The sequence below is a fragment of the Ciconia boyciana genome, chromosome 1, assembly GCF_034638445.1.
Source record: "Ciconia boyciana chromosome 1, ASM3463844v1, whole genome shotgun sequence".
NCBI lineage: Eukaryota > Metazoa > Chordata > Aves > Ciconiiformes > Ciconiidae > Ciconia > Ciconia boyciana.
Window position 1 is genome coordinate 53489459 of NC_132934.1, and position 26867 is coordinate 53516325.

The 26867-nt window shown below is 35.6% G+C and overlaps 1 protein-coding gene across 4 annotated transcripts in view; it reads right to left on the minus strand.

Annotated features, from left to right (window-relative positions):
- The window catches only part of ANKS1B (ankyrin repeat and sterile alpha motif domain containing 1B), a 448570-nt gene that overhangs the window by 252629 nt on the left and 169074 nt on the right, over window positions 1-26867 (minus strand). For all 4 annotated transcript variants that reach the window (XM_072866003.1, XM_072865996.1, XM_072866022.1 and 1 more), the window contains one exon: window positions 16857-17037. In XM_072866003.1, coding sequence (XP_072722104.1) covers window positions 16857-17037 — 181 coding nt within the window. The remainder of the gene's footprint in view (window positions 1-16856; window positions 17038-26867) is intronic.

Here is a 26867-nt window from a genome sequence, read left to right on the forward strand (position 1 = left end):
ACTAACAGGCAGCTACCTATGGACTGTTTCCTCACAATGGAACTATTCAGCAGATTATGAGCAGCATCACATATTTTTCTGCCACAGAAATTAAACAATATACTTCCCTTGCTTAGCATTTTAGATAGACAAACTATTGTGACCTATATGGGTGAAACTGTGATCAGCTTCTGAATGATGCATGAGCAAGGAGAGAATTAGGATCAGTCACAGCTGAAGTCCTTTTGCTCTTGTTTGTTTTTCATAAAACATTGAAGTTCTGTGTTGGAAATCCTGGGAAAACAGGGTATGTCTATGCAGGAGCATGTACAAGTACTTGCCTAACTTAGAAAAATCTTTCTCTGCATTGTGTTTATAGATATTTTAATTATGGAGGTACTTAATCTTGTTTTTTCAATGTAAGTCACATTTGACAAAGGATGTGCCATTTATTATACGAATTAGTTCTGATTATTATGCCGATAATACCAAATTAAATCTGTATGTTTCTGCTCTTTAATCAAGTAAGCATTACTTGCATTGACTCAGTTTGCATAAAGCACATATCAAATGTTAGATAACAAAATGTTATGCAAAATTTGGAAAAAAAAAAAAGTCCAGTGGTAACCCTCTATTGAGTACTTTAGACAGCAAAACAATTTAAACCGTTAAGACTACTGCAATGTTAAGGAATTTGAAGAAAGGTTTATATTAGATTGTTATCCTAAACTGACTCAATATTTATTTCAAACACAATAACAAATCCTGTGATTAAAAATATTTTTTAGAAACTAAGACTTACTAGACTATCAAGAGATTATAAGAAATCTTGCTTACACTGAAGGAAATGTGTCTGTAACTAAATTAACACTGACAGTTGTTTCATAAGGGCATGGTGTTTTACTGATACTTCCCTGAAGAAAGCTCAGTTTCATGATAATATAGCAAAAATAGGTCAAAACTGGAAAGATGAGAATATTATACTGCAAGTTTTTAATGCAGGGAGAGATCAAATTTCCACCTGCAATTTTTGTGTTCATTTAATCTTCCCTGTAATAAATTACAGTACAATTGGCAGTGATTAGAGTACATTGCAATTTTCTTTTTAAAGATGCAAAAGGAGCTTCATGAACACAGCAACATTTTGAGTATCAATTTAAATTCCTTGGAGTGAATTTTTACCATCTGGGAAATGCTTCACACTTAACTTATTTTCAGTAACTCTTTGCAAAATATCAGGGCAGCACAGTTTTCACCAAATCTTTCTTTATCACAATTCTATAATTCCAATATGCTATCTAATTATAAAAAAATATGCAGAATCACACTTGAACTGTAACTGGGACAACTTTTGCATCTGTTTTGCTTATTCAGGCTTTGAGCTTCCAACAGCTTTAGTAAATACCTCATCGGAAAGGTACATTTCTATTGTTAACCACACTTTTCAAAAGAGCCTTCACATTTACTATGCATTTCTGGGTCCAGACAGAAGTTCAAAGTCACCAAAAGATAATCCTATAAGAGCATATTCTATATACTTTCCTTTCCCAAACATTATGCCACATACCATGAAACAATGCAAACAGCTTTCAAATTTTGGATAAGCTTCTTCTATCCTATTACACTTCCTCATACATAGTATTGTAAAGCATTTAGCAGCACATCCAGTTTACTCATTCCAGAAATCTGGACATTCAGAAAAGAATGTTGGATTAATTTCCACGTGTTAATATATTTATTCTCAACTGTACTTTACATTTATATCATCAACCAAATTCACTAATATTTTATGCAGACAAAAGCTCCAATGACGTGTCATTAAAAGAAAATGTGTCCTCCCAACCTCAAACCAGGAAGGGATTGTGGAATTTGCACTGAATCTGGGGTGGGATTTGCACTAAATGTGGGAAGGTTGTGAATAGAAGGGTGGCAAAATGAATAGCTTCAAAGATCCACTTTAGCCACTGATGAAACCCTTTTGGTATCCTGGACAACTCTAGAACAGTCTCCAGCATGATTCACAGATCCTATCCTTAGTGATAACATGCCCTGCCTTCACTTTATATGAAATCTTCTTATAATCCGTACTAACATAGGAAGATATAAATGACCCTGAATGCCTCAGCAACAGAGATGATGACACAACGTTTCATTGCAATGACCTCATAATATTTCAGATTTCAGAGTTATGCAGAAAATTGGTAAGAAAATGTTCTGAAAACCAGATAGTAGTAATGTGACCATAGCTGTGATGGTCTGAACTAGATGTCTCTTTCAAATACAACATAATTCTGCATTTTCTATTTATATACTGATCTGAATCTACACAGAGCCAGACTGTGTACTGCTCCTGATCTTCTGTGTATGTGTGAAAGCCTGCCATAAGACCTTACACCAGCTAGCAAGACAGCTGTTCAAGAACAGCAGACAGCAACTCTCCCTGAACTCATTTCATGCTAGAGACTGAAGAGATAAACGAATCCTCTTTTCTTTTGGTGTGTTATACATTACCTATCTGAGAACACCAGGCAAGGAGGTAACAGGCTCAAATTATTTTGCATGGACTTGCACTCTTAAGAAAGGGTCAAAAATACTGGAAATTGAACAAATTTTTCTAATACCCCGATGCTTTTCTAATAACCACCTATCCAGAAGGATTGGAGTAAACTCCTTCATTGGCATAACATGCAATGGACAACAGACCCTCCTCTTTCTCTTATTTCCCAGAGCAGATTGTGTCCAACTGAGACAGATCATCTTTGATGCATCTCCATCAGAAGAGCTTGTGACTATGTGCCACAATTTAGCCCGTAATGTTTTCTGAATGCTAAGTGCTAAACTTAAAATTAGGAGTTACATATTATTCTATTTTTAAAAGTGATATTTTTCCTGAGCAGAGATTGACTCCACATCTGAGGAAGCCACAGAGAATGAGTTATTTCATCTACGGGCAGAAATAATTTTGCTTCTGGCATATACTTCAAAGCAATTTTTAGAATCTGAAACAGAAATAAGTGATGTACTGTGCTAAAATGCCCCAAATTGATCTCTAGCCTTAGAAAAAAATAAAGCATGCAGATTTAAATGGTTTTTTAGAGCACAGAATAATCCCAAGTCTTGTCAGTTAACTGTGCCAGTCCAATTCAAATCTGTTTCAAATCACTGTTCAGACCTATCATGCACATGTTCTACTTTAGTATTATAGATTTAGTTCAGAATGATATCCCACTGGTTTTGAACGAATGTATTTGCCTCCAGTGTTTTTAGAAAGAAAAAGCTCTTCCACACTAGTAATTTTTAATGTGTTGGAGCCTGATTCTATCTGAAATCTGCCAAACTCAGTATGAATATTTCCACTAATACCAATAAGCATTGGATCAGGCCCCTAGAGAATTTTAACTGGTAATCAGCATTTTAAACACATTTTCTTACTGAATTGCATATATCGTCAGTATCAAATATTCTATGACATCTTCTGAAGATAGTCATAGCCATAGATATCTTACCAAGTATTTTATTTTGCAAAATATATCTGCACATTTTGGTCTATACAGTGACTTCAAAGAATAATATAGAATATGTAACTACAGCTTGTAATTAAAATTCTTTTATGTGTCCTAGCCACCAAGCTATTGACTATTTGCTTTCTCTTTCTCTTCTCTCTCCTGTTTTTGACCTACCTCTCTCATTTTTCTTATTCTCTTTCTCACACAGTTTTGACAGGTGACAGTATTCGTAAGTCAGAATACAAAATACTTTTAAATTTCTCATCAGATTTAGTATAATCTTATCATTGACATTTACTTAAGAGAACCACTGGACCTACTGCCATATCTTTAGTTTATTTCAAGCTTAGCTCTCAAGTTGCCAGGGAATAAATGAGGGGTATAATGAATGCTATTTCTATTAGATGAAAAATTATTTTCTTAGAAACTTTTTTTTTCCTGTATTATCAGTGTTGTTATCCTTGGGTTATCAGATTTGGGATTAAAATTACTAATAGCTGTGAAATACAGTTAATGTCCTTTTACCATTTTGTGTATTGTTTTCCTAATACTACTTTAATGACAGCATTTAGTAATCAATTCTTTAAGCTTAATTTGCTTACAGATAGGATGCTAATTGTACAAGATCTATTGTCTCTGGTGTTGAGGCAGAACTTAATTATACCACAGACTGATGGGTGGGTTTTTCTTTGGTTGAAATTATTGTAGCTTGGTATCAGTATATGAATATGGTGTTTAGTAGCATGAGTGGTCTTATTGGTTGTGACACAAAAGAAGAGAACAGGAGAAAAGTGCATATCCAATAACCAAACTTGGTTTGTAAGTCCTAAGAAGAGTGCATATAGCTCCCATAAAAAGAAATACAGCTCTCATAAGGAAAACACAACACAATACCTAATTATAATGAGAAGTTTAAAAAATGGTTCAAGACATAAAAATCTGTGATTATTTAAATCCCAAAAGGTGGAGAAAGGAAACAACTATATGATACTTTCTAAAGTAATTATGCTGATTATTTATGTAGGTGATATAAATATTTAAGGCGACCCAATATAACCCATGGAGTAATAAGAGGCAAAGTAGTCTAGACCAAAATACATGACATTATTAAACTCAAAGAGTGTCATTTAAAAATCTAAAAAACTGAAATATGCATTAAGAGTGTATACTTCATCAAGACTCCAGGTAAGCACAATCATGAGATATTCTTGCTTTGATATTATTGTATGTACTACCTTTTGTGATAGTGGTTTGCTTTCACTGCTGGAGAAGAAATATTTCCCCATGGCTACTGTTGCTATAGGTGATGTTTCAATTGCTGCTATACTGTGGAAGAATGTTCTTGAGAGAAAGAATATATCAGTTCAGAATTCTCTGAAATCCTGAAATAATCATAAGTCTGATTATTTCCTGAAATAATCATAAGTCTGATTATGACATTTAATTGGAACTTGAAAAAGGTCTGTTCCAAAATTTTTCTTCAAAATTAGGCAAGGCACTTAGTGCTTTGGTGCTGCTCACCTTTAATTGAGATTAGTGATATTTCCATTTTCCCATCCTTTTTTAAGTATAGCTACATGATAAGGGGCAACATGTCACTTGAGCACCAATGCTCTTGTGTTAACTGGCCACGAGTATATTCTTAGCACTCCTACATGGATGGTAGGGAAGGATACTCCAGCTCTATTTCACTGTGAAGTAGATTAATTCAACATTTGCTGTAGAGTAAAAGCATGAAGATACAGCAGATGAGGTGAGGACCAGCTACTTGTTAAACTACCAAAACATAGCTGCCTGCCTAAATTCTCTGAGTACTTCGAAGTGATATACTGTCCAAGGAGAACTTCCCCTGACAACACGTAGACACACCATGTAGGCAGATATAGGCTGTCAGTTCCACTGACTTGGAATGACATCACTGCGGGGCGGGGGGTTGCCTATAGGAATTATTAAAGTATGGTAAGCTCCAAAGGGGAGTATATCACTCAGAAAGGGAAAGAAAAGATGGACAGACCATATATCATTTTACGATATGAAAAAGAAAAAAAAAAAGTTATGAATATCTATTATTCTGTGGTCATGATAGAAAACTACCTCCTAAGCTACAAAAAAGCTTGGGGTAGAATAGTCCATGCAGTCTATGTTGCTCAAGAGAAATAATGCATGTTTTACCTTTGTGAAAAATGCCTGGTAATACAGGGAAAAACAGTCTTCCCTGTTCCCTGAACTGTATTTTTAGCAGTATTTTTCTTTTTTACTTTGTTATCCAATTTATTTCTTTTTTCACTGTCGCCTTTCTCTTGCCTATGAAGATGGCATAGGATACCTTCTAAGGAGGAGGGAGAAGAGGGCAATTATGAGTATCGTCTCACTTTTTCAGAGGGATGCAAGCAAGCTAGCAAGGAGGTAGGGTTATTCTAATTGCTTGAATAAACAGCAAGCGATTCGAATAATTTAAGGTTTTAACAATTGGCTTTGCTGGGATTTATCTCAGAAAAGAAAAGCAAAACAATAAGCTTGGTTTTACAAACCCTGTATTTCATAGTCAGGCTTTCTGTTATTTGACATGGTAAAAGGGACAATTAGAGCTTTTTTAGAGCCAATTCCTTCTGGCTGAAATTAAATGGAAAGATGGGCTTCAATGAGAGTGCTATACCTTTGTTGACTTTTTTTGGTAGAAAATACATGATTTGTTCTTCCACCATTTTCAAGGTGCCACTAAACATTCTAAGACAAAATTTTAAGATCCAGCAAGTATATGATATACAGGACTCATTTGAAGGATACCTGGTTTTTACTTTTGCCTTAGTAATAACAATATTAAACTGCCTCTTAGTGGCCTGTTGCATAGGTAAATGTAGATTTTTCATAATTTAAACCCATTTATCAGAAACAAAAATCTCCAACAACAACCCCACTGTCCTGCTATGGGAAACACCAAAAATAGTAAAAAAGTAAATTAACTTCTAATTTGTTATTTAATTATTTCTATCAAAATATTGAATTATTATTGAAATATGGTATTGTTTTATAGTATTCTATGGAATCCAGTGAACATTAAAATGGAATAAACCTACATCTACCTTTCTCCTGATTACAGCTCATGTAAGCTAAGCGTAACACTAACAAGACAGGTCTCAAGCATGAATCTCTCTCTCTCTCTCTCTCTGATACCTTGATAAATGAAAAGCTGTTACGGGAGCATTACATTTGAAGAAAAACTGAAATTTAAATTTAAAAAAGCAAGCATACTGGGCCCCAGAGAATTCAACTAAGTTGAATTTAAACTAAACTAGATTTTAATTAAAGACGTACTAAAAATGCTATGATTAAATTATTTTTTATATGTGTTTGGGTTTTCACATATAGGTTGAGGTTTTGCATGGAGATTCTTCTTGACAAGTAAGCATCTTGCAAACAATTGTGCAAAGGACATACTTCTCTACAGCCACTTAAAGCCTACTGATACCAGAAGCACGGATCTTATTATCAAAGCTACAAGGTATCCGATACATTAAAAAAGAGACTGCAGATAGCATTAAAATGATTGATCATCAGAAGTGTGACACAAACTCCTTGGTAAGAGTATGTAGAATTCTATGTTTGATTTTTTTGATGACACGAGATGTATGTTGCCAACATCGATTCTGAGGAAGGAGGATTATAGGGAATCCTGCTATTCCTATGAGATATGTCTGGAGACAGCAATTCTTAAATATTTTCTTAAAAAAAAATCCTTAGGAGATGAGTAATATTATTCCTTGTGAGCTGTACGAGATCAACCCAGAGTTCTTCTTAAGTGGGTACTTCAGCATAACTTAAATATTAAGAAATAACATACAAAAATAATACCGCTACAGAGTAAATCTTCAATACTTTCATTCTTGTAAATGTACAAACAGTAAATAGCCACTAATGAGCTCTACAAAACATCAACAACAGTGGAAATGAGTCTTTTTTTTCAAATGATTTAACAAAGGGCTTCTCTTGATATAAGAAAAATATCCATCACTAGAAAAAGAACCCACAATTCAAAAGAAAATGATTCTATGTCTCAATGATTCTCTATGTCTCAGAACTAAGAATCTAGTTCTCTGTACAGTGCTGCTGAAATGCAGAAAATTGGCATCAGATGGTGTTACAATCTGCTGGGTGCAAGTAACACAAATGAAAGCTCTAGAACATAAACAACGGACCCACTTTTCAGCCTTCTGAATTTTTAAATGACTGGAAACAAAAGGTGCAACTCCCTCATGGGGATTAGATATTTAGTTAAGTGTGGAACTCCTCACAATAATATCTTGTGGGTACAAAAATTATACATGGGTTCAATGGAGAATGGATAAATCCATAGAACATAAATCTACTAACGTTACGTAATACATAGGAAACATCCGGGAGGACCTCGGGCTTAGGAGGACCTTGGGCTGCAAATAGTTAAAGGCTGTAACGACATTCTGAAGAGGTGTCACTATGCATTTTTTTTGCAATTACACATTTCCCCAAGGCATTCATATTTGGTCACTGTCAAATATGATACAGGGTAGATAAAACTTTACTCTTACTCAGGCCAACCTTTCTAATGCCTTTTATTTTATGTCCTTCTGTTTTTGTTAAACTTATGAGAATTTATTCATTTGGGTCTCTGACAGTTCTGACATATTTTCAGAGTACAGCTTTGTATCTTCCACAGACGTGGCCATCTGCCCCTATCTTCTTCATCTGAATAAGTCCAAACTCTCAGTGAATCCTCTGCATAACTCTATGAAGATGAGCCTCTCACTATGTAAAAATTAGAAATGGAAAAAAAAAATCCTTGCAATTTATACAACTTTACAATTAGAGCTACATTACAACTAGAAATACAAAATGAACACGCATATAGAGAATTTGTATAACCAAGTCTAAAATTAGGTATAACATATAGTGTTTCTACAGATTTTCAAAGAAACCTCTTGACAGTTTCAATTTATATTATTTGTTATATCCTGAATTTGTGCAATTATTTATTTCTACCAAAGCGAGAAATGCTCCTGAGAGCAAGGAATATTTTAATTTTTTTTCAAACTTGCCAGTATCTTTTTGAATTCTTATCTAATTACAAATTATCAAACTAGCTACTGTATAGAAGTTATTCAATAACATAGGAAAAAACAGATGTAAATATTTCATCTTGGTTTATAGTAAGATTTATTCAGTCATTCTGAAACCATTCATGAAAGTGTCTCAGATTCATTGACTAATTCCTGCTGAAAAAAACGTTTTCAAAGCTAGAATCAAAATTCTGGAACCCATGGTGTCATCTCCATTTTAGACAAAATAGCAGCTATTCCAGAATGAGGGAGACCTGGGTTCAATTTTCTCCTTTCACTAAATGGCATCAAACTTTCATTTTCCACAAGAATACTACCACCTGCAATGTACTCTGATATGTGTCTCTTTTACATTGTTCAACTAGAGCTGGTTATAAAATACCTAGTTAATTAGCTAATGAGTAAGACTGACTCTACCCTAGTTGTTGGATATTCACCAAAGGTACAGAAGGTGTATCTGGGTGTTTTCCCACTCATATAGACCATTTTTTTATACAGTGTGGAACAACATAAAATGTGAGATTTATTACAGCAAATGATAGTAGCATTACAATTGGATAGCAAAGAACAGCAAATAGAAAAAGATGTAGTTGAGTTACACATACAGAGAGTAAGAAAGAGAAATAAAAATTATCTTTTATTTCAGAATGGTCTTAGGAGAAAAGAAAACAGATAAAATTCTTTTTGTTACTGGTTGGTATGTAATACAGAGAGTTGTTTGGGTTTTTTTAAACTGGAGGTCACTAAGTATGCTTGGAGGACTGAAAGTTTTTTTTAAAAAACAGGCACGTTTTTGCCATTTCCTTCAGTTCTAATCATCTCACATAGGGCTCAGAAATATAGCTGGTGAGCAGAAAGCTTTCTAAAAGACACAAACATTCTGGCAAGGAGAAGAAGCAGAAAAGCTAGATTGAAATTGAAGATAGAATATTCTAAATAAGGCTACAATCAGTCTAAATGCATTCACAGAGTGAAAGAAAACTGTACCACAAACAATACTGTGAGGAACTGAAGACCAAAACATCCTAGCGCTCTTTTCTCATTGCCCTCATCTTGCAATGGCCATTATTCTGACTGAAGAAGTTTTCATGAGCATCCCTCCAGAGCTTGGTCAATCTTACTTACAAAATATCCAAAGGAAAGATAAGGGAACAATACAAGGCATGCTGACAGCCTAAAGACGAAAACAATCTGTCTCTGCAAATGGTCCCACTACAAGTTAAGGAGTTATTTTGCCTCGAGCTTACTAAAAAAACCCCAAACTGCAAAGCAAAGAGTTGACTAAGATGACAATCAGATAAATATGAGTATTGCCTATAGTTACTGTGCTTCTAGAAATGGCTAAGAATTGTAAATGAAACATTACAGAAAATATTTTTTCTTTTGACCTTACATGTCAGGATAATTATTGTAACTGGAAAAATGCACATCAGATATATATAATTAAAAATGTAAATTATATTGCTTCTAACAATTACATTCATAACCTGTTCCTCCAAAGAAGCTCTTTAAAAACTCATTATAGGATTACTGTTGTAGTATCTGATGTTCCTTCAGGAAAACATTTTATGATGTGATGAACCACTGTTACATGTCTGTTCTGTCATCTCACAAAGAAGAGGATGTGTGCAACTAAATGAAGTGTAATAGATTTTAATAATGCAAATAGACATGCACACATTACTTTATGTTTACTTTAGGGGCAAAAAAAAGAGTCAAAGAAATAGCTAATACCTGAAGCTGATTGTAGTGTAACACGTAGTGTTCCTAAGGATCCTGAGGGAATCTTCCCCAATTTTAGGACAGTCTCTAAGAAATTCTAATCATCTCCAGCATCATCGCAGCATTGCTCTATTTCCTACCTTCCTGCTTGCCAGATTGAGGCCTAAGAGTTTAGGCTTTCAAAATTAGTAAATGTATTTTACATATTACATAGGATTTTTTTTCCCCTGTATTGTCAACAATTGCTAATTGGCTTTATTCATAGTAAGGAAATAAGGCGGGGGGGGGGGGGGGGCAAATCCTCTGAAGAATAGCCATTTGAATAAAAGACAGGCACACACATTGCTCAACACATGCCTATCCACATGTGGTCAGATGGTTCAGAATTTAATTTGAAAAGAGATTAGCTGTTCATGTCATTTCTTGTTTTAACACATCCAATGCTATATCTGACAACAGGGCTTAGAGACCCATCTGCAGTTTTATTCCTTCAATATGCCTGGCTCTAACTGTTTTATTATCATATTAGTTTACTATTGACTTAGCAATCAGAATGTCCACATAGTTAGTGACATGTGAGACAGTATGTTTGGAGAGCAGCTACTAAGTGGGTTTAGCCCAGATAATTCATTTAAGCCTGAGAAAAGACTGAAAGGTAACACTGCATGGGCATTACTGAAGAGCTAGGTAGCACTGTCATTAAGTTTAAGTTGGGAAAATGTAACTATCTCCAACAAGATTATTTTTAAGTTCAGGTGGCATGGGATTTAGGGGCTTATTGTATCTAACATTTCCTGCAAGCACTAGTACAGCAGATCAGTTTCTTGCAAAAAGATATATTGCTTTTCAGTGGATCGACAGGAGTCAGTTTCATCTACAGCTTTCCAGGCATCGCCTCACTTGATCTTTCTGCTATCAGATTTTTGGACATCAGGCACTGCATGTTGACATATTTGTAACAGTGAGATATAATTACAATGAGCTTCATGAAGTATGTTTTGAAATGGAAGGTGTAAAGACAGTAATAGTTAACAAATGGAAGTTTATATTATTAATTAACCCTACATTTCTCTGTTCCTGTGGGACAGACTGTATCTTTGCCTTGGATAAATGTGCAAAGGCTGGAATTAGAAACAGCAAAAAGAAGGGCAACATAAGGAGACCTTAACATGCTACATCTGCTGGACAACTTAATTAGAACACAAAAGAAATTGTTTGAGACAGTACTGAGTATGATCCCCAGGAGCAGTTCCTGGAATAGCTCTACTATGTCTTACTAATTGCACTCAGTTGAACTTGGCTATAAATTGAAAGGAAAAACCAGATAATCTTCACAGATGAAAAGGCTCAAATTAACCCGGTTTGAAGAATGCCTTGGCAGATTTTGTTGTATAGTAATCAAGAGGATGATGAGGAAAATTAAAAACCAGAGAAAAGAGGGCTTGAATTTGACCTTCTCAGGCATTTAATCTGGAAAAGAGTTCTCAATCAATGATAGGTCAGTCCAGGCTCGTAATACCCTTTTTTTCAGATGTTCCCTCACCGGAGGTGCAGGTGTCCATATACAGGAGATGGGAATGCTTTATTTACCAGCATTTGTTGATTATGCTTATTTAATTACATGCCAATATTTTCCCCTTTCACCGTCACTGGAAAACCATGTGTTCTTTTGGTAATTAGTAAGGTATTGTATTTCACTTCTAGTAATTCCAAAACTTTTTATAATTGAAGAAACAAGGCTTGAAGAGTCTAGATAGACATCACAGTTTGATCTTTTCATATCAGATCTTAATAAATTACATTTTTGAATAAGAAAGTAATGTTGACAAATATGTGACCTACTTCAAATAGCAGCTTTGCTAATGTCACATAAAGGAACATTCCTGCAGCAGAATAAATTTTGACTGTATCTGGGAATGCAGCATAGCCAGGAATTTTAGACCAGACCTCTGAACCAAGTTTCTAATACTAACAGCCACAGTAATATGCTGAATATCTTGATTCTCTCAAAAGAGGAAGATAGTGCAGGCTTATCTTTAAGTGTAGGGTTGCTTTTGCTTCAGAAAAATCGGGCTTGTGAGTCAAACCAATTTGGTCAGATATTTACTTTAAAGAAAGATCTGAAGACACTTCGAGAAGAAATCTAAGGTGTGACTCAAATATTACTTTTTCGTTGTAGAAGAGAAAAAATGATAATCCACATATTAAAGACTGAATCCTTGAATTTTACATTCTGGGTTGTTCTAAGGAACAATGTAGCCTTCTTAGATGAACGAAATAATGTTACTCAAAGTCAAAAAACAAGACGTAAAAAGAGTAAGAGCTACATTAAGGTCCTACAGCGGAGACAGACTTTGTAACTAAGAGATAAACTCAGTAAATACCTTTAGGTACCACAACAAAATGAGAGAAAAACTGTATGTTCTTCTGCAATGAATGATATACAGAATTTATTGAAAATGTGAAGATTTTCACAGACTGAAAATAAAGATTGCAATGAGATTACCTACAGACAACTGCTGACATTTTTGCTGCATAAATGCATTTGAGTACAGATCTATTTTCTGATCTGAAACAGAACAAGAATATCTGCAGAACTGTCTTTTTAATTTCACAGCCCAATTATACTCAGTACAAGAAGACATAATGAAGTTAATATGGGTTAGAGAAAGATCCATTATTCTGACTGATCAAGCAGAAATGAAAAATCAAATAATCCAGAGTCACAATTTCAGCTGCAAGTGTTGATTGCGCCAGACTGACATTACCAAGATGGCCATGATTTTGCCACCTTCAACCTTTAAGATTTACAGTTTCAAAAGAACTTCATGGATGTATATAACAAGGCATAGAGCTATGATATTAGAGAGGCATCTCCCTGAAAGCCCAGACTGCCCTCTTCTGGAGTGAATGATCTTGCACTTGTAGTGGTCTTTGTTCATGGTCAAAGTTTTATGAGGAACATCTCACAAACGAAACCATCACCTGATTATCAGGTCTTTAATTTTTCATTTGTGTTATACAAAACACCTACCGAACACGTATTCAGATGATCAAGAAAATGACTAGCATCTTGCCATGACAGAGTTACATACAGTAATGACTTCCTTGTGCAATGGAGTGGACTCACTTTTAGTACAGAAAGTTTAATGGTAGTACCTGGCATTATTTGGATCCACTGACCTCCAACTTGAGGTGAAATGCAATGCTATAAAAGCATGATCATTCACTCTGAATTCGAGAATGCTTCTACGAAGTCAATGTTCTTGCTGCAAATAAAGCTGTGAAAATAGGCCATGCCAAAGCTGCATTCACAGTCTGCCCTATGTATACTGGAGTGAGAGAAGAGTTTCCATCAACTTGTTGCAGGGTCTTCCACCAGTTAAAGTTCAAAACAAGTAACAGAATCTTTATCCTTACATTTTAGTTGCAGGCAACCTGATATTAAGGTATCTTCTGCCATCCATGCAGGCAACATACATGGTTTTGTTTACACTACAAGGCCGTCTGATCCCAGAGCTAAAGCACATACTTACCATTATATGTGGACCGTTCTCCAGCTAATTAATCAGAAAATTTTGTCACATGCTGTCAGTCGGATAACATAGTGCTGTGGTTGAGTTCAGTGGTTTTCTACTTGATAGAAATACACTTCTTGAAAATCAGGATCCCTGTTTCAAATCAGGGAATGTAGGGAATTAGCAAAAACAAAGAGTAAAACTGTGATCCCCAAATATAAAAAGGGATTTTCTCTAATTCACCAAAAGTTACAAGAGATTGATTCTTGTTTGGTAGCAGACTATTGAGGTAGAGGTAAAATGATGAAGATTTTAGAATTAGAATAATTATTTTGTTGTATTCATCTCCCACTCTCATCTGAATGATAATGAATCATTGCAAGTTTCCTGAAGAAAACATAAAAAGCACTGAAATTAAGTAGGGAAATACTAATGACTTATTTAGATGGCAGTTCCTGATTTAGAAATCCTGTAAAAAGCATTTTGATTGTTTCAAAGAAGGCAACAGAAAACTACTATCTGCAGTTACTATGAAAATGGGTTCCTTCTGTATATTGTTTCTTTATGGTCAGCCAGAATACCCTTGACCTCAATTAGCATGATAAAATAATTCGTTGCTTTTTGCTGATGATTCTTTTTAAAGAAACACAAGGCACATAAATGCTCAAGAATATAATATAGAAGGAAACACTCAAATGCGCACAAATCCTCAATTATTATTGAACTAAATATTCTTTTAAGGTGCAGATCTTCCATGAATTTTCAGAACAAGCTGGCAATTCAGAGGACTATAATCAAGACATATGATGAATTGTAATTGTTGTCACTGTAGATCTGGAAAAGGAACAAGGAACCTTTCAGTGAAACAACACCTAGCTAAAGCAGAAAAAAAGCTGTAGCAGAACACTGCTTCTGCTATTCCTTGCTGACCATTATTAGTCAAGGGTCAACTTTTATCAATCTAGGTAAGAGACAAGCCTCAGAGGCTTTTCCAAGAGAGACAATTTTGATCTGTTCTTTCTGGATTTTGCTGTTCTCTTTACACATTAGTACTCCTTGTCTCTTGCAGAATGACAGTGTATCACCTATCATTAAGGAGTCAAAAGGACCTTAATGAGCAAAATAAAATGTTTTTTTCATTCAAACTAAGATTGTGTCTAATCTGTGATCCTATATATTACTTAAATAATTCTAGGATAGAAACCATCTGAGAAGGGGGGGGGGGCAGAATTGCATTTTTACTATGATTATTTCATTTACTGATGGTAAATTAATGATTTACTTATGGTAAACTGTACTCTTGAAAAACTTGTAGAAGATGCCCAGAACTTCAGAACTAGTTATTTTGCCTTTGTTATTTTTTCTTAGCTTTCTAGGCAGAGACATGAGGAAATTCAGCTTCTACTTAATCCATAAATCAAATCATCCACAAATTAGAAATGTACAGTTCTAATAAGCACGAGATTATAGTTCCAATTTCAGATCAAATGAAATGTAGTGATTAAAAGTTACTAAGTGCAGTCCATTGCAAATTTAACCAAAGAAGATAAAAGTAAAGCAAATCCAGATATTATGAAGAACTTAACCAGAACTGTGCAACAGCAGAAATATGGAGAAGTTCATTACCTAACTCCAATGAATGTTCTTTCTGTTTTCTTATTTTTGCTTTTAAACATCAAGACATATTTAGCATCATTCAACTACCCAGAATAAAATTGTGATCACTGAAGAGAATTTACAGTACAAAAAACAATAACAACAAAAAAACCCCCAAAACCTAAAGAATCAAATTACCCCAGGCGTAGGAATAAAAGATACTATTCAAATGAATTATTTCCAGTTAGGCTTGAAAAGATTTGCTGTACCCATGAATATAAGCACATTCTTTTAGTTTCAAAGATAATGACACAGCCAGTCCAAGAAAAACAATAAGAATAATTTCTGATCATTTTAACTCTCTCTTCATCATAACAGATAGGATTTCTCACTCTTAACTTATTTCACAACAGTTCTTTAACAATATAGTTTTCCTTTGACCTAACTATAAAATTATTATTTTTTTTATCATTAAAAAGCAACAGTTTTCAGAATTTTCAGACCCTACCAACCAGAAGTGTAGAGGATTCTTCTCATTTGTAAACCAATGCTACAGAAGCCAACTGATAAGTTTGTACTGAATTTCAACATTTGTATTATTTTTTATTTTATAGTAATCTATTCTATTTATATCTTAAATACAGTATCCCTTTAAAAGAAATAACTCCATCTGCAGATCACACAAACTAGCTATCATAGACATTTGTTTCAATACATCAGCTTTCCCAAATACTATACTCTTCTGCTACAAGTTTAGCCTAAATAAAGCAACTCGCATATGAAATCTGAAGGGACAGAAGTAGCTAAATGTATGGTTTACTGACACTTTTGCTCCTGAAGTTTTGATCTGTGAAGAAGAAAATATTCTAATCCTTTTTAAAGCATTTTCATTATGTAGACATGTATATACAGATAAAACCTTCACAGTTACCATCACACTATCACCCTACTCAATTCTTATCATTAGAGCAAATATATTAAAGTTTTGCTTTAATGAATCCCATTACTACTGCAGAAACGACATCAGGTTACTTAGAAATCTTCTCTTCTTCATCTTTAGTGATGGTTACATAATGATTTCTAATTACATTTTTCCAACTTAAAATTCATATTAGAGTATGCTGACCACACAATGATGAAGGTAGATGTGTACCTGAATCATCATAATTTCAAAAACTACAATATCTAAATTCTAGGCATTTCTGTAAAACAAAGTTTGGTTTGTTCAAAATATAACATTCAGGAAAAAGTATATTATAATAATATTGGTCACGAAATATGAGAACCCTTTATGAGCAGCAGAAAGAAGTCAGGAATAATTTTGTGTATTTACGATAAATGTATTTCACTACCAAAGACAACAGCAATTCCAGCTTAAAGTCACAGACCTATAGTTTTATAAGGCTTTGCTGACAGGAAAAGTAAGCTTTTTTTTTCTATACCTGGAAGTTCTCTCTCTTCAACACTGTATTCCAAAGATCCAAAGGAATAATTAGCTGGACCGATTGCAGGAGTAGAAATAAAACTTGTACAGCCAATGGATGAGTTGATTTCAAAATAATTGTGGCTGTGATTCATTCGGTGAAATTCCAGAGAAGATACTATTGATGTGCGTTGCTTGGGCTACAAGAAAAAAGAAGTTTGGAGTGAAAAATACAGACTTTTTGTGTAGTTTTCATTACTTGACATTTAATAAATTTACCTAGAGTTTCTCTCTTTTTACCATTTTTATTTGGCTCAAAGGTTATACTAGTAAAAATCATTTCATATGACAAGCTGTGGTGTGTAGAGATAATTTCCTTCCAAAATTTGGATTAATCTTTACTAGAACAAATGCATGTCTTCATTCTAATCAATTTAATTCAAAATAAAATAGGGGTTTACAGCTTTCCATATAATAATTGCAATCATCTTTTGATAAGAAAGGGAGCTCTTCACCAGCTGCATTGCTGGGTACATCTTGCAAAACAATTAGACCGCTGATGCCTGTATAATGAAATTTACAAAATAATACCAAGCACTCGTCACTCGAAAGCAACCCTTTGCTGTTTATTCAATTTATGAAGGGCTGCCTTAAGTATTTGAAGACTGAAATGTCTAAAAGCTTAGGGGAAAAGCATCAGCTTAAAAAACATAACATGAAAATCAAACTTTCTTCATGAGTTTTCACGGAATAGTGAAAAACTTGATACTAGTTTGTATCAAACATTTACTTTTGAAGTGAACCTCTTCCTTGACCCCACTTAATGGCTGTGCTTTGGATTGCAGAGCAGCTTCAGAGCATGAGAAACTCATTTCTTTTGGGTGGATCTATACCAGAAGGTACATTACACGATTGTACAAAATGTGCTCCAACTCCTTATGGCCTTTTGACCATAGGACCACACTAAAGCTAGCCCAAATTAAAACCAGTGAAATCTATATAGTCTGATCATCAGGTCAGCAACAACTTTTTCACTACACAGACCTGTTCCCATTGCACTGCACTACTTATTAATATAGACATAGTCTATATTAGTGCTTGATGTCATGGACTATAAGCCACAGACCACTGATGGTTTGCAATGTCATGCTAAAGAGTCTGTTGCAGCACTCATCTGACTCCATACTCAAAATAGCCTATCCCCACGATGCTCTTTGCTCCTTCAAGACCAATGACCTGAAACATTGAATGTCTCCTCCAAAACAGAGGAGGCCCTGCATCCAGGTGTATAGCTGTCTGTATATTTATTTCACAACAGTGAAAAACATCTCAGGAACTGCTGCTTTAGATAACTAAAGCTGTGAAAAGTAAATAGAAAAAGAGACTAAAGGGTGCTTTAACTCTTCTTGTTTTAGCATGTCAGGCTTAACAGGTCAGAATATTTGTAAAGGTCAAGAATTTGCTACTTATTAGTGTCAAGACCAAATTACTGCCGTGGGAGCAATAAGATCTTCCTATTCACCATCCCTTACTTAGAACTACCTGTTAAAATACAATCTATCCCAGTGGAGTAATTTTTAATTTTGTTTGTGGTCTATTTCATTTTTAGCTTATGAGCCCTGCAATGTTTGTGTTACAAATACAGAACTAGACTGTTTTCACTAAAAATTCACTCTTTCTATCGGAATGTCAGACAAAAACTTAAATAGACATAATGTTGATTGTTTGTTAAAGTTGTGTTGGGCACCATGTGAATTAACTGTGTCCTCTTAAAACTGAGAAAAATTGCAAAGAGTAAATCTGGGCATTCATCTGGAACTCATCTACAGTCTGTTGAGGGGATTTACTTTCTTTAATAATTAAAAACAGCTTCTGCTTTGAAAGGCTGACTCCTAGGGTTAGTAATTTCATGGGAGAACTCAATGAACAGGGACAGACTCCAGCATCAAACAGTCTGGTTAAAAGTCATTGTTTGGGACCTGAGCCAAAATAACTCTCTGATCAGACCAAAAATATTCATGTGTACCAATTAAACCTAAACTGCACACTTTTGCTAGACAACAAATTCATCAATGACCTAATTATTTCTAAAACTGAAAAAGATCGCTGGTCATTTAGAAACATGTTCCTGGCCCTTTCCCAAGCAATGCTGTCTTTGTGGTTTTCCAGGAATTCAGCCTCTGAGTTGAAAAGGTGACACTCCAAGTAACATGATGTGCAGGATCTCTGATTATGCCAAAACTGAGACAGTTCCTACCTAAAAAGGCAGCTGGGATGGTCCAGCTCAATCTTCCTAAGCAGCTTCAAAAACTGCTCTGGCCTTTGTCCAGTCAGGTTTCCAGCCACTGCTTCAACTGTGTGCCCCTTTCTTGGAGTCAGAATAGCAGTGTGATGCATCATACCGTCTTTTCCTAACTTATGAATGATCAGCTATTTCACTACACCTTAGTGTAGTATTACAAGCTACTGTAAATCTTTAAAAAGTTTCACATAAATACCTGCAAGGTCTTGGTGGGGGGCAGAGAGAGGGAGGAAACAAACCAAAAAAACCCCAAACTGTTCTGAAGCATTTTTTAAGATCAGTTTAGTTTGCAAATGCTCACAGATTCTGAAAATGTGTCCCTCAATAAATAGCTATGATTTTCTCTGAAGATATGGGTTAATGATATAAAATAAGTCTAGAGTGATTTTCAAAGATGATTATGGAAGCTAGAAACATATTTTCTGTTTGTTCATGCTAACATGCAACCATCTGCTGACGTAGATGATACAAAATACCTGCTATATTATTTTGGGCTTTGACATTATTATTATTATTAATTCAGACAAACACGTCTCAGTTGAATATGTCTTTCCAATCTAAGGATTCTGTACAGAACCTCATGCAGCCTCTAGTGCTCTACAGCATAACACTTCTGCTATACTGTTTGGAGTTAACAAGGTCCATCTGTCAATATGTGCCAGTAATTTTTCTACATAATTACCCAGGAATCTAGCATCTGAGCCTTTGTAGCTAACTAGAGGAGCCTTTTGCACCTTTTCTGCATCCTGCAAAATGTTATGTTGTTAAAGTATGCTAATTGTTCATTAATATATGCTGAGAGATGCAGCAAACCAGTTTGTGTTTACTGCACCCCTCTGTCTGTTTCTCTCTAAAGTACAGTTTGCACAAAAACTGTAGAAAAAATTGTTTTTTTCTACAGTTAGGATTAAATTCAGTTCCAGATTTAGATAACTAAATTTACAGCATAGCTATTTACATCTACACTAGGTATCTAAGCTCCCATTACAGTCAATTGAGATCTAGTCAATACAATCAATAGAGTCCAGAGAACAGTGCACATCACCCTTGGTTCACTTGCCTTAACACAGGTATTCACCATCACTGGAGATTCCCTGGGGCATCCCACCTGGCCTCCAGCTGCCATCCAGAAGAGTGCAGGTCTCCCCTGTGTATGCCATATATCATATCTGACAGCCTCCATGTGCATGTCAAAGACACCTTTATGGCACCTCAAATGACATTAGATGCCTATTTTTAGGCAACTGAATTGAATCCTATATCTCTCCTGAGCATGATGGGAGATTAGATATCCAAATCAGACAGAGATTCTTACATAGAGAGATGAAAGCATAGGTGTTTTAGTCCCAGACTGAATTGCACCTCTAGCTCACACTCTGGATACCCTACCTCATTTGTTAGAATCTGGAGTCAAATTCCAGCCTTACTGGCAGAATGTGTAGCCAGCAATTAATAAGTCACTTATGGGAGTCTTGTACCTTGGTTTCCTGGACTGCACCTTGCAAAGCTACTCCTTGAGATCTCTCAAGACAGGTCCTGAATAATTCTAAGAAGAATACTTACTATAGGCAATACCATAATATCTAGGAAATGTAGTCAGGGGGCAAGGTTTTATAGCTGTGCAGATTGTACAAAACTCTGTCCCAAAGAGATGATGCTTCTTTCATTCTTTGCACCAAAGTCAGCTTTGTCAGTCATTACATTACATGTCTGCCTCATGCTACTCAGAAGGTCTGCACACACTTAGATAACACTTGTGAAACTGTAGCATACTTACGGCTTAACTTCACCTCAGTATGTACGCTACATAACTACATGCAGATTTGTCCTTAAGTAGATTTTCTTTATTTGTTACATTCATGTATTTAATTTACTTGTTATGTGTAAATCTCTTTAATGACTGGTTTTGTTTACTTTAAAATGTTTCTTCATGACTACTATTTCAATCGTCATAATACCAACCTAGAAAACCCTAGACTATCCTAAAACAGCATACCAAATCAGGCTAATGAAGAAACCTTATATTTTTGCTTTTGCATTGATGATATCAATAAAAATCTTTAAAGATATTGCAATAACAAGATTTAAGTAACCTTCAAATCAGGTCTAATAAGAAGAATATTTTCATGTTAAGTCAGTAGTGAACATATATCAATGAAAGATACCACTCTGAACACTGCAAAACAGGAAAGGCATCAAAATACACATACTGAATTGCCTTTCTATTAAAAAGACAAGTACAGACTTACTTAATGCTCCCATGAATGGAAGTTGCATGCAAATTCTGTAATGCTACCATGACTTGCATGTAACACTACGAGCATGCAAGGGATCATTCAAGTATTTCTCACAACATTTAGCAGAGGGAGTAGGGCAAAATTCCTTTCTCAATTTAACATCAAAATACTTCTGAAGCCTCGAAGTACTCTGCAATACAAGCTTGTGACTCTGCCTTCTTTTATCTTTGGGATTTGTGTACATAGCACCATCATAGTCTTTAAAGAATTCTCACAACACTCCTCTGCACTATGGCAGAGCTATTAGCCCCATTTTACAGATGCTGAACTAGGGTATAGGCCTCTCCCAACAGACAGATACATGGCTCATTAAATCACTGAGAACCAATGAGCCTGAGGAAATTCTGCATTTGGCAAATCCTGCCAAATTCCAGCTGCCCTACATAATGTAAAAACTGGTTTCAGTTGCATTATACCATGCAAAAAATGTATGATAGAATTGAGAATTGAACCCACATTCTCAAATGCTAGCTAGCACATAAAATACAGACTTACCAAAGAAAGTAAGACGCTGTAGCCCCTTCCCCCACGCTCATCCCACATACACAACACAGTATGAGTGTAGCCATGTGGCTGCATAAATCCCTCATTTTGGTACCTGCCCAGATGATTCCATTCTTCTCATTCTCTGATCAACTCACTCCTACTTCAGAAATTTTCCTTTCTCCAGCTTCCTTCTTTCTTAAGATCCCATTCTCTTTCTACACACTCATTTTCCTTTTCACCCCTTTCTTTTTCTCAGTTTTCTGCTATCTATTGTTATATTCCCTCCAAAACTACTTATTTCACTCTAAAACACCCTTCACTGTATCCTAGCTGATTCCAGTTCTACTTGGTCTTCCAAAACTTGCTTCTCTGCTTTCTCTGTGGTTTTGTCATCAAGGTCTCTCAAACAAACTCCCTAACGGTCCTATCTCCCACTGACTTTATCAGTCACTACATCCCTCTTATTGTCCACCAGTGCATCCAATTTTAACCTCTGTCCTCCCTTTCAAATATAACTTTCACATCACTTTTACAGTTTCTTAGTCTCTGTCTTCTGCCTCAACATCCCAACATACCAACTCTGTTTCTATCTTTGTCTCTTTTGCTCAGGTACACTTACATAAAATCCCATAACATTCATAATTTTCTTGGTAAAATACAGCCTGTGAGAGGACAGGCTTCTTCACTTACTCCTGTCCCCAGTACCTCAGTTTTGATTTGCAGAAATCAGCAGGCCTGATACATTCTCATCAGTCAATGGTGCTGCCAAGAGTTATTTGATTTATAGAATCTGAACTAAGATGATCAAGTAGCCTTGAAATTGCAAAAACTGGAGATTACAATGGATCTGGGTTTGATTATCCTATGTCACCTAGAAGTGAAAAACTACACTGAACTATTACTAGACTCCTGAATCAATTATTCTGTCAAGCCTCAAAATACCATGTTAAACAAACTGGAGACACATTGTCTTTTTAATAAGGTAATATAATTTTCTCTTTTTTCATTTCATAGAACCTTATCTTAAATTATGACTACAATTAAAAATAAAATATAGGCAGTCTCAGCACCCATCTTGACACTCTTGTTTTTACTTCTCAACATCTTAATTTAGTTTAAGAGCAGAAGGCAGAAATTACACAGTGGCTGGCAACAAATATATCCCAAGCAGCCACAACAGGGAGCTTACAAGATCATGGGAATTAAAAAAAGAAAAAAAAAAAAAAGGTTTCACTGTTTTTTAACTGTAGATCCTTTTCATTACTAAAAGCATAATGCATTTTAAAACTAAATTCATTTTTAATGGCATCATAGTGCCAAAGTCCTAGAAATTTCTGTTTGACTGATTTTTAATTTAGAGAAGGACATCTCTGGCATCCTGCGTGAACAGCAAGTGCATACTTCTTTTCGGTAATCTCATGGCCCATCAGCATACTTTGACCATTTCACCGTTAAGGACACGCTGAAGGATGGCACAGACACATAGCTCTTTCCTGTAGCCTGTGGTTAGGAAGTCATGCAATGTGACTCTAGGTACCAAATATCCATAGTGCTTTCTGTTCCTGTGGTTCTGTTCTCCTCTGTGCATGTTGTGTTATCTACTCCTTTACGAGTCCTCCACTGGAGTATGTAACTAAAAGTCAGGGCGTTGCTGTCCCCTTTCATCTTCCACCTCTGGTCTTATATGAGATGACAAATCAGACTGGAAATAAATAAGGGAAAGAATGGATCTTCTCCCAGTTTCCATTTTCCTTGGCTTCTACTTTCATTTTAATTGCAACCATATTGCAGCTGTGGGTTGTGAGGTATAGCAGTCCTGAATGCTAAAAACTTAACAACTTTGTAGTGGTTTCCCTCTTTGACAGACGTGACCAGATTTTGAAGACACACCATTATTCTTACCCTGGGAAAACAATGCTTGAAATGAGCTCCAAATTGCAAGAGATAAATTTGATAAATAAGAGGAAGTCTTATTCCTCAGCTATAAAAAGTTTCTAACTTTCAAAGATTTAAAAAAAGTGTTATTTTCACTGAAACAGTTGGAAAATGGATGTAAGGCCATTTTCTTCCAAAAAAGCTCAGCTTCCAGCTGTTAACAACATCCCATTTTGACCTACAGAATATTAAAATTGTTTATATCATTAGATTCGTGTATTACAAATTTTGAAGGGTCAAGGTAATGTCTGGTTTTTTAAGTTGCATGCTTCAGATAGCATGCATGTGTGAAAATGTGGTGTATTTTCAGATGATGATAAAGGATTACTCATTAAGGTGCTCAAAACCGCCCAGTACTACACAGAAACAAAGGAAAATGCTATGGATCCGGTGAAATACCCATCAAAGCACAATAGGTAAGGCTTTAATCTTCCAGATTCTGAGGGTGTTGCTGTTTCCAAGCATTATACGTACTAGTGCAGGGCAATTGGCATGGATTGGTTCACACCCCTACTATTAAACTTGGTTAGCCTTCAGAGCAGGGTCTTCAAAGCAGAATAACCTACCAGGAATGGTCCTTGGCCCATTCAAATTCCCAGTCAGGCCTGACAGTGGATACTTTTGGAGAGAGAAAATTTTACAGGACCAAAACTATACCCAGGACTGTGTTAACAATTCAACAGTATAGATGACAACTTTCCAGAGCTCAGAAGCTTGTTCTGCTAGTGTAGTATTTCACCAGTGTACATACCTACCTTTCAGTATCTGAACTATCTTTATGCTCAGTATTTCACCAATTTGGTCTGTTACAAGTTCAGATATGAAAAATGTTCAATTCATCTGTATTATTTATGTTTATACTGAATCAGGAAACACGACCTAGAGAATCTCTCCAGGTAAGCAACCAACTTCAACCAAGAAAACATATGCATGTAGAAGTGATATTCTAAAAACATAACACTCCTGACAATAGAGTGTTCTTCTGCTTTAATTTATACTTGTGCTTTAGTATCCTGTTGAACTGCAATTAAATGCACTCACACACACTGTTTGCTGTTTTCATTAGTACTGTGTATTGGGTAGATGTGTTTATGTTTTCATATTATCTGAACTCTAATTAAAATAATCTAAATAGAATTATGTTTTATAGTTACTTGTCAAAGGAGATCTTTTACAATGCATCTCTTTAAAAATATTTTGGTTAATGTTGTTATTAAGTAGTGACAGAGTATCCATTATGCTCTAAGGAATTTTTTTTTAAATACCCTCCTCTGGAGCTGTTACATGTCTTCTACCCATTAATTCTGCAGTAAAACAGGGGGGGAAAAAATCAGTCCTGTGAGACAATTCCAACCGTAACCTTTTTTTGTAATTGGTACTCAGTATTTCAGTATAACAGAATTTCATAATGTCTGTCCTATTTTCAGTCACAACTAGATGAATTGCTAACCACACCTTAATGGCATTGACAGTATATCTTTTACTTCTTTGTTTTCTTTTTTTTAAGGGCTATTTAGGAGCTTTATTTATGTTTGTTTCTTTGTTTAGTCATTTCAACAGCATTAGAATGAGAAGATATCAAACTGTGTGCAGTAGATTTGCACAGACACTTCAAAGGTTTACAAACAAATATAGAGAGAGAGAATTTTCTGAAATGTATCTCCATACCTAGAATCAAGGTGACTGACTGCTGTCAACTACCTTAAAGTGCTTGCAGCCCTAATGGATATATGCAACCTTGGAAACACTACATAACACAGGAGAAATCTCCTGACCAGGCACACTAATGATGAGGACTAAATCTGCCCATCTGTGGATTGTAGAATACACCTTTATTTTAGTAGCTTTTGAGAATGCTCAGCACCTTTCAGAACTTCATAAAATCATGTACACAGGGGTAGATTTTACCTTGGAGATAACAGGTTTGATCCTCCACAAAATCATAACTCTCGGTAAAATCTTTCTAAGTCTTATTTGCCTCTTGTGATAAGCATGGACACTGCACATGGTTACACAAAGTCCAGCACCAAAACATACCAGAAAAAGAAGTGTGCACCCAAACAGGCAACATAGTGTGCCTGCACAGTATTTCTCCATGGTGGTTTTCCTGGTTATTCCCTGCCTGGCTGAGCACGTTGTAACTTGGGTCTGAACACAGAAAGCAGTTCATAGGAGAAAGAAGGTCCTTACATCCCAGCTGTCCTGTGATCTCATTCCGAAAGTGAGTGGTGAGAACTTACTGCATAACTGTGTTCTCCAACCATCCTTTTTATGACAAAATGTAACAAAGCAGATTTTTTTGTGTTGCAAAACAAGTTCAATAGATGCATCACAGAGTTGTTATGCATTTGTGCACTGGTGCAAAAGCCTGCAGTGGGGATTTCACTGGTGTTCCCTAAGCTTGCAGAGACAGGCATATGCCAACTCAAGCTAAGTGTGACGAGATGCATTTCATTTGGGAAGAACTAAGGGTACTGCAGTAGGGTGTTGGCATAGGGGAGAAACCAGGGTTATTTCACCATGGGGAAATAGTGACACTAATCCACTTGAAAATCTTGTTTATGGAACAATTAGTTCTGAAAATTTATTTTCTGGAACTGTGATTTTCCAGAGCTGCCTCTAAGAGTATTGTTTGTTTGTTTTTGTTCAAAGTAATTCCTTCACCTAACTGCAAAAAGGATGAAATATAATTTCCTTGAACGTAAATTGCCATCACTTTTTAGGTCAACTAGAGAGGCTCTGGAGCACATATCTGCTATGGTTGGTCTGTCCATTCATGTCCAGGCTGCTATAGGGGGTGGAACATCATGGTCCCTGTCTTTCCCTATGCCTAGATGAACTACATCTACATAGGTATGCCAGGCTCACTGTGCATGCACGAAATAGTTGTACGTTAGGCAAGGCAAAACTGGTAGCCCAAACAAGTGGGATAGGTCTATCAGAGGCTACTGATGTCCTGCAGGATTCTATTACCACTTGCAGAAAAATGAGACTATTTCTTTTGTCCTCT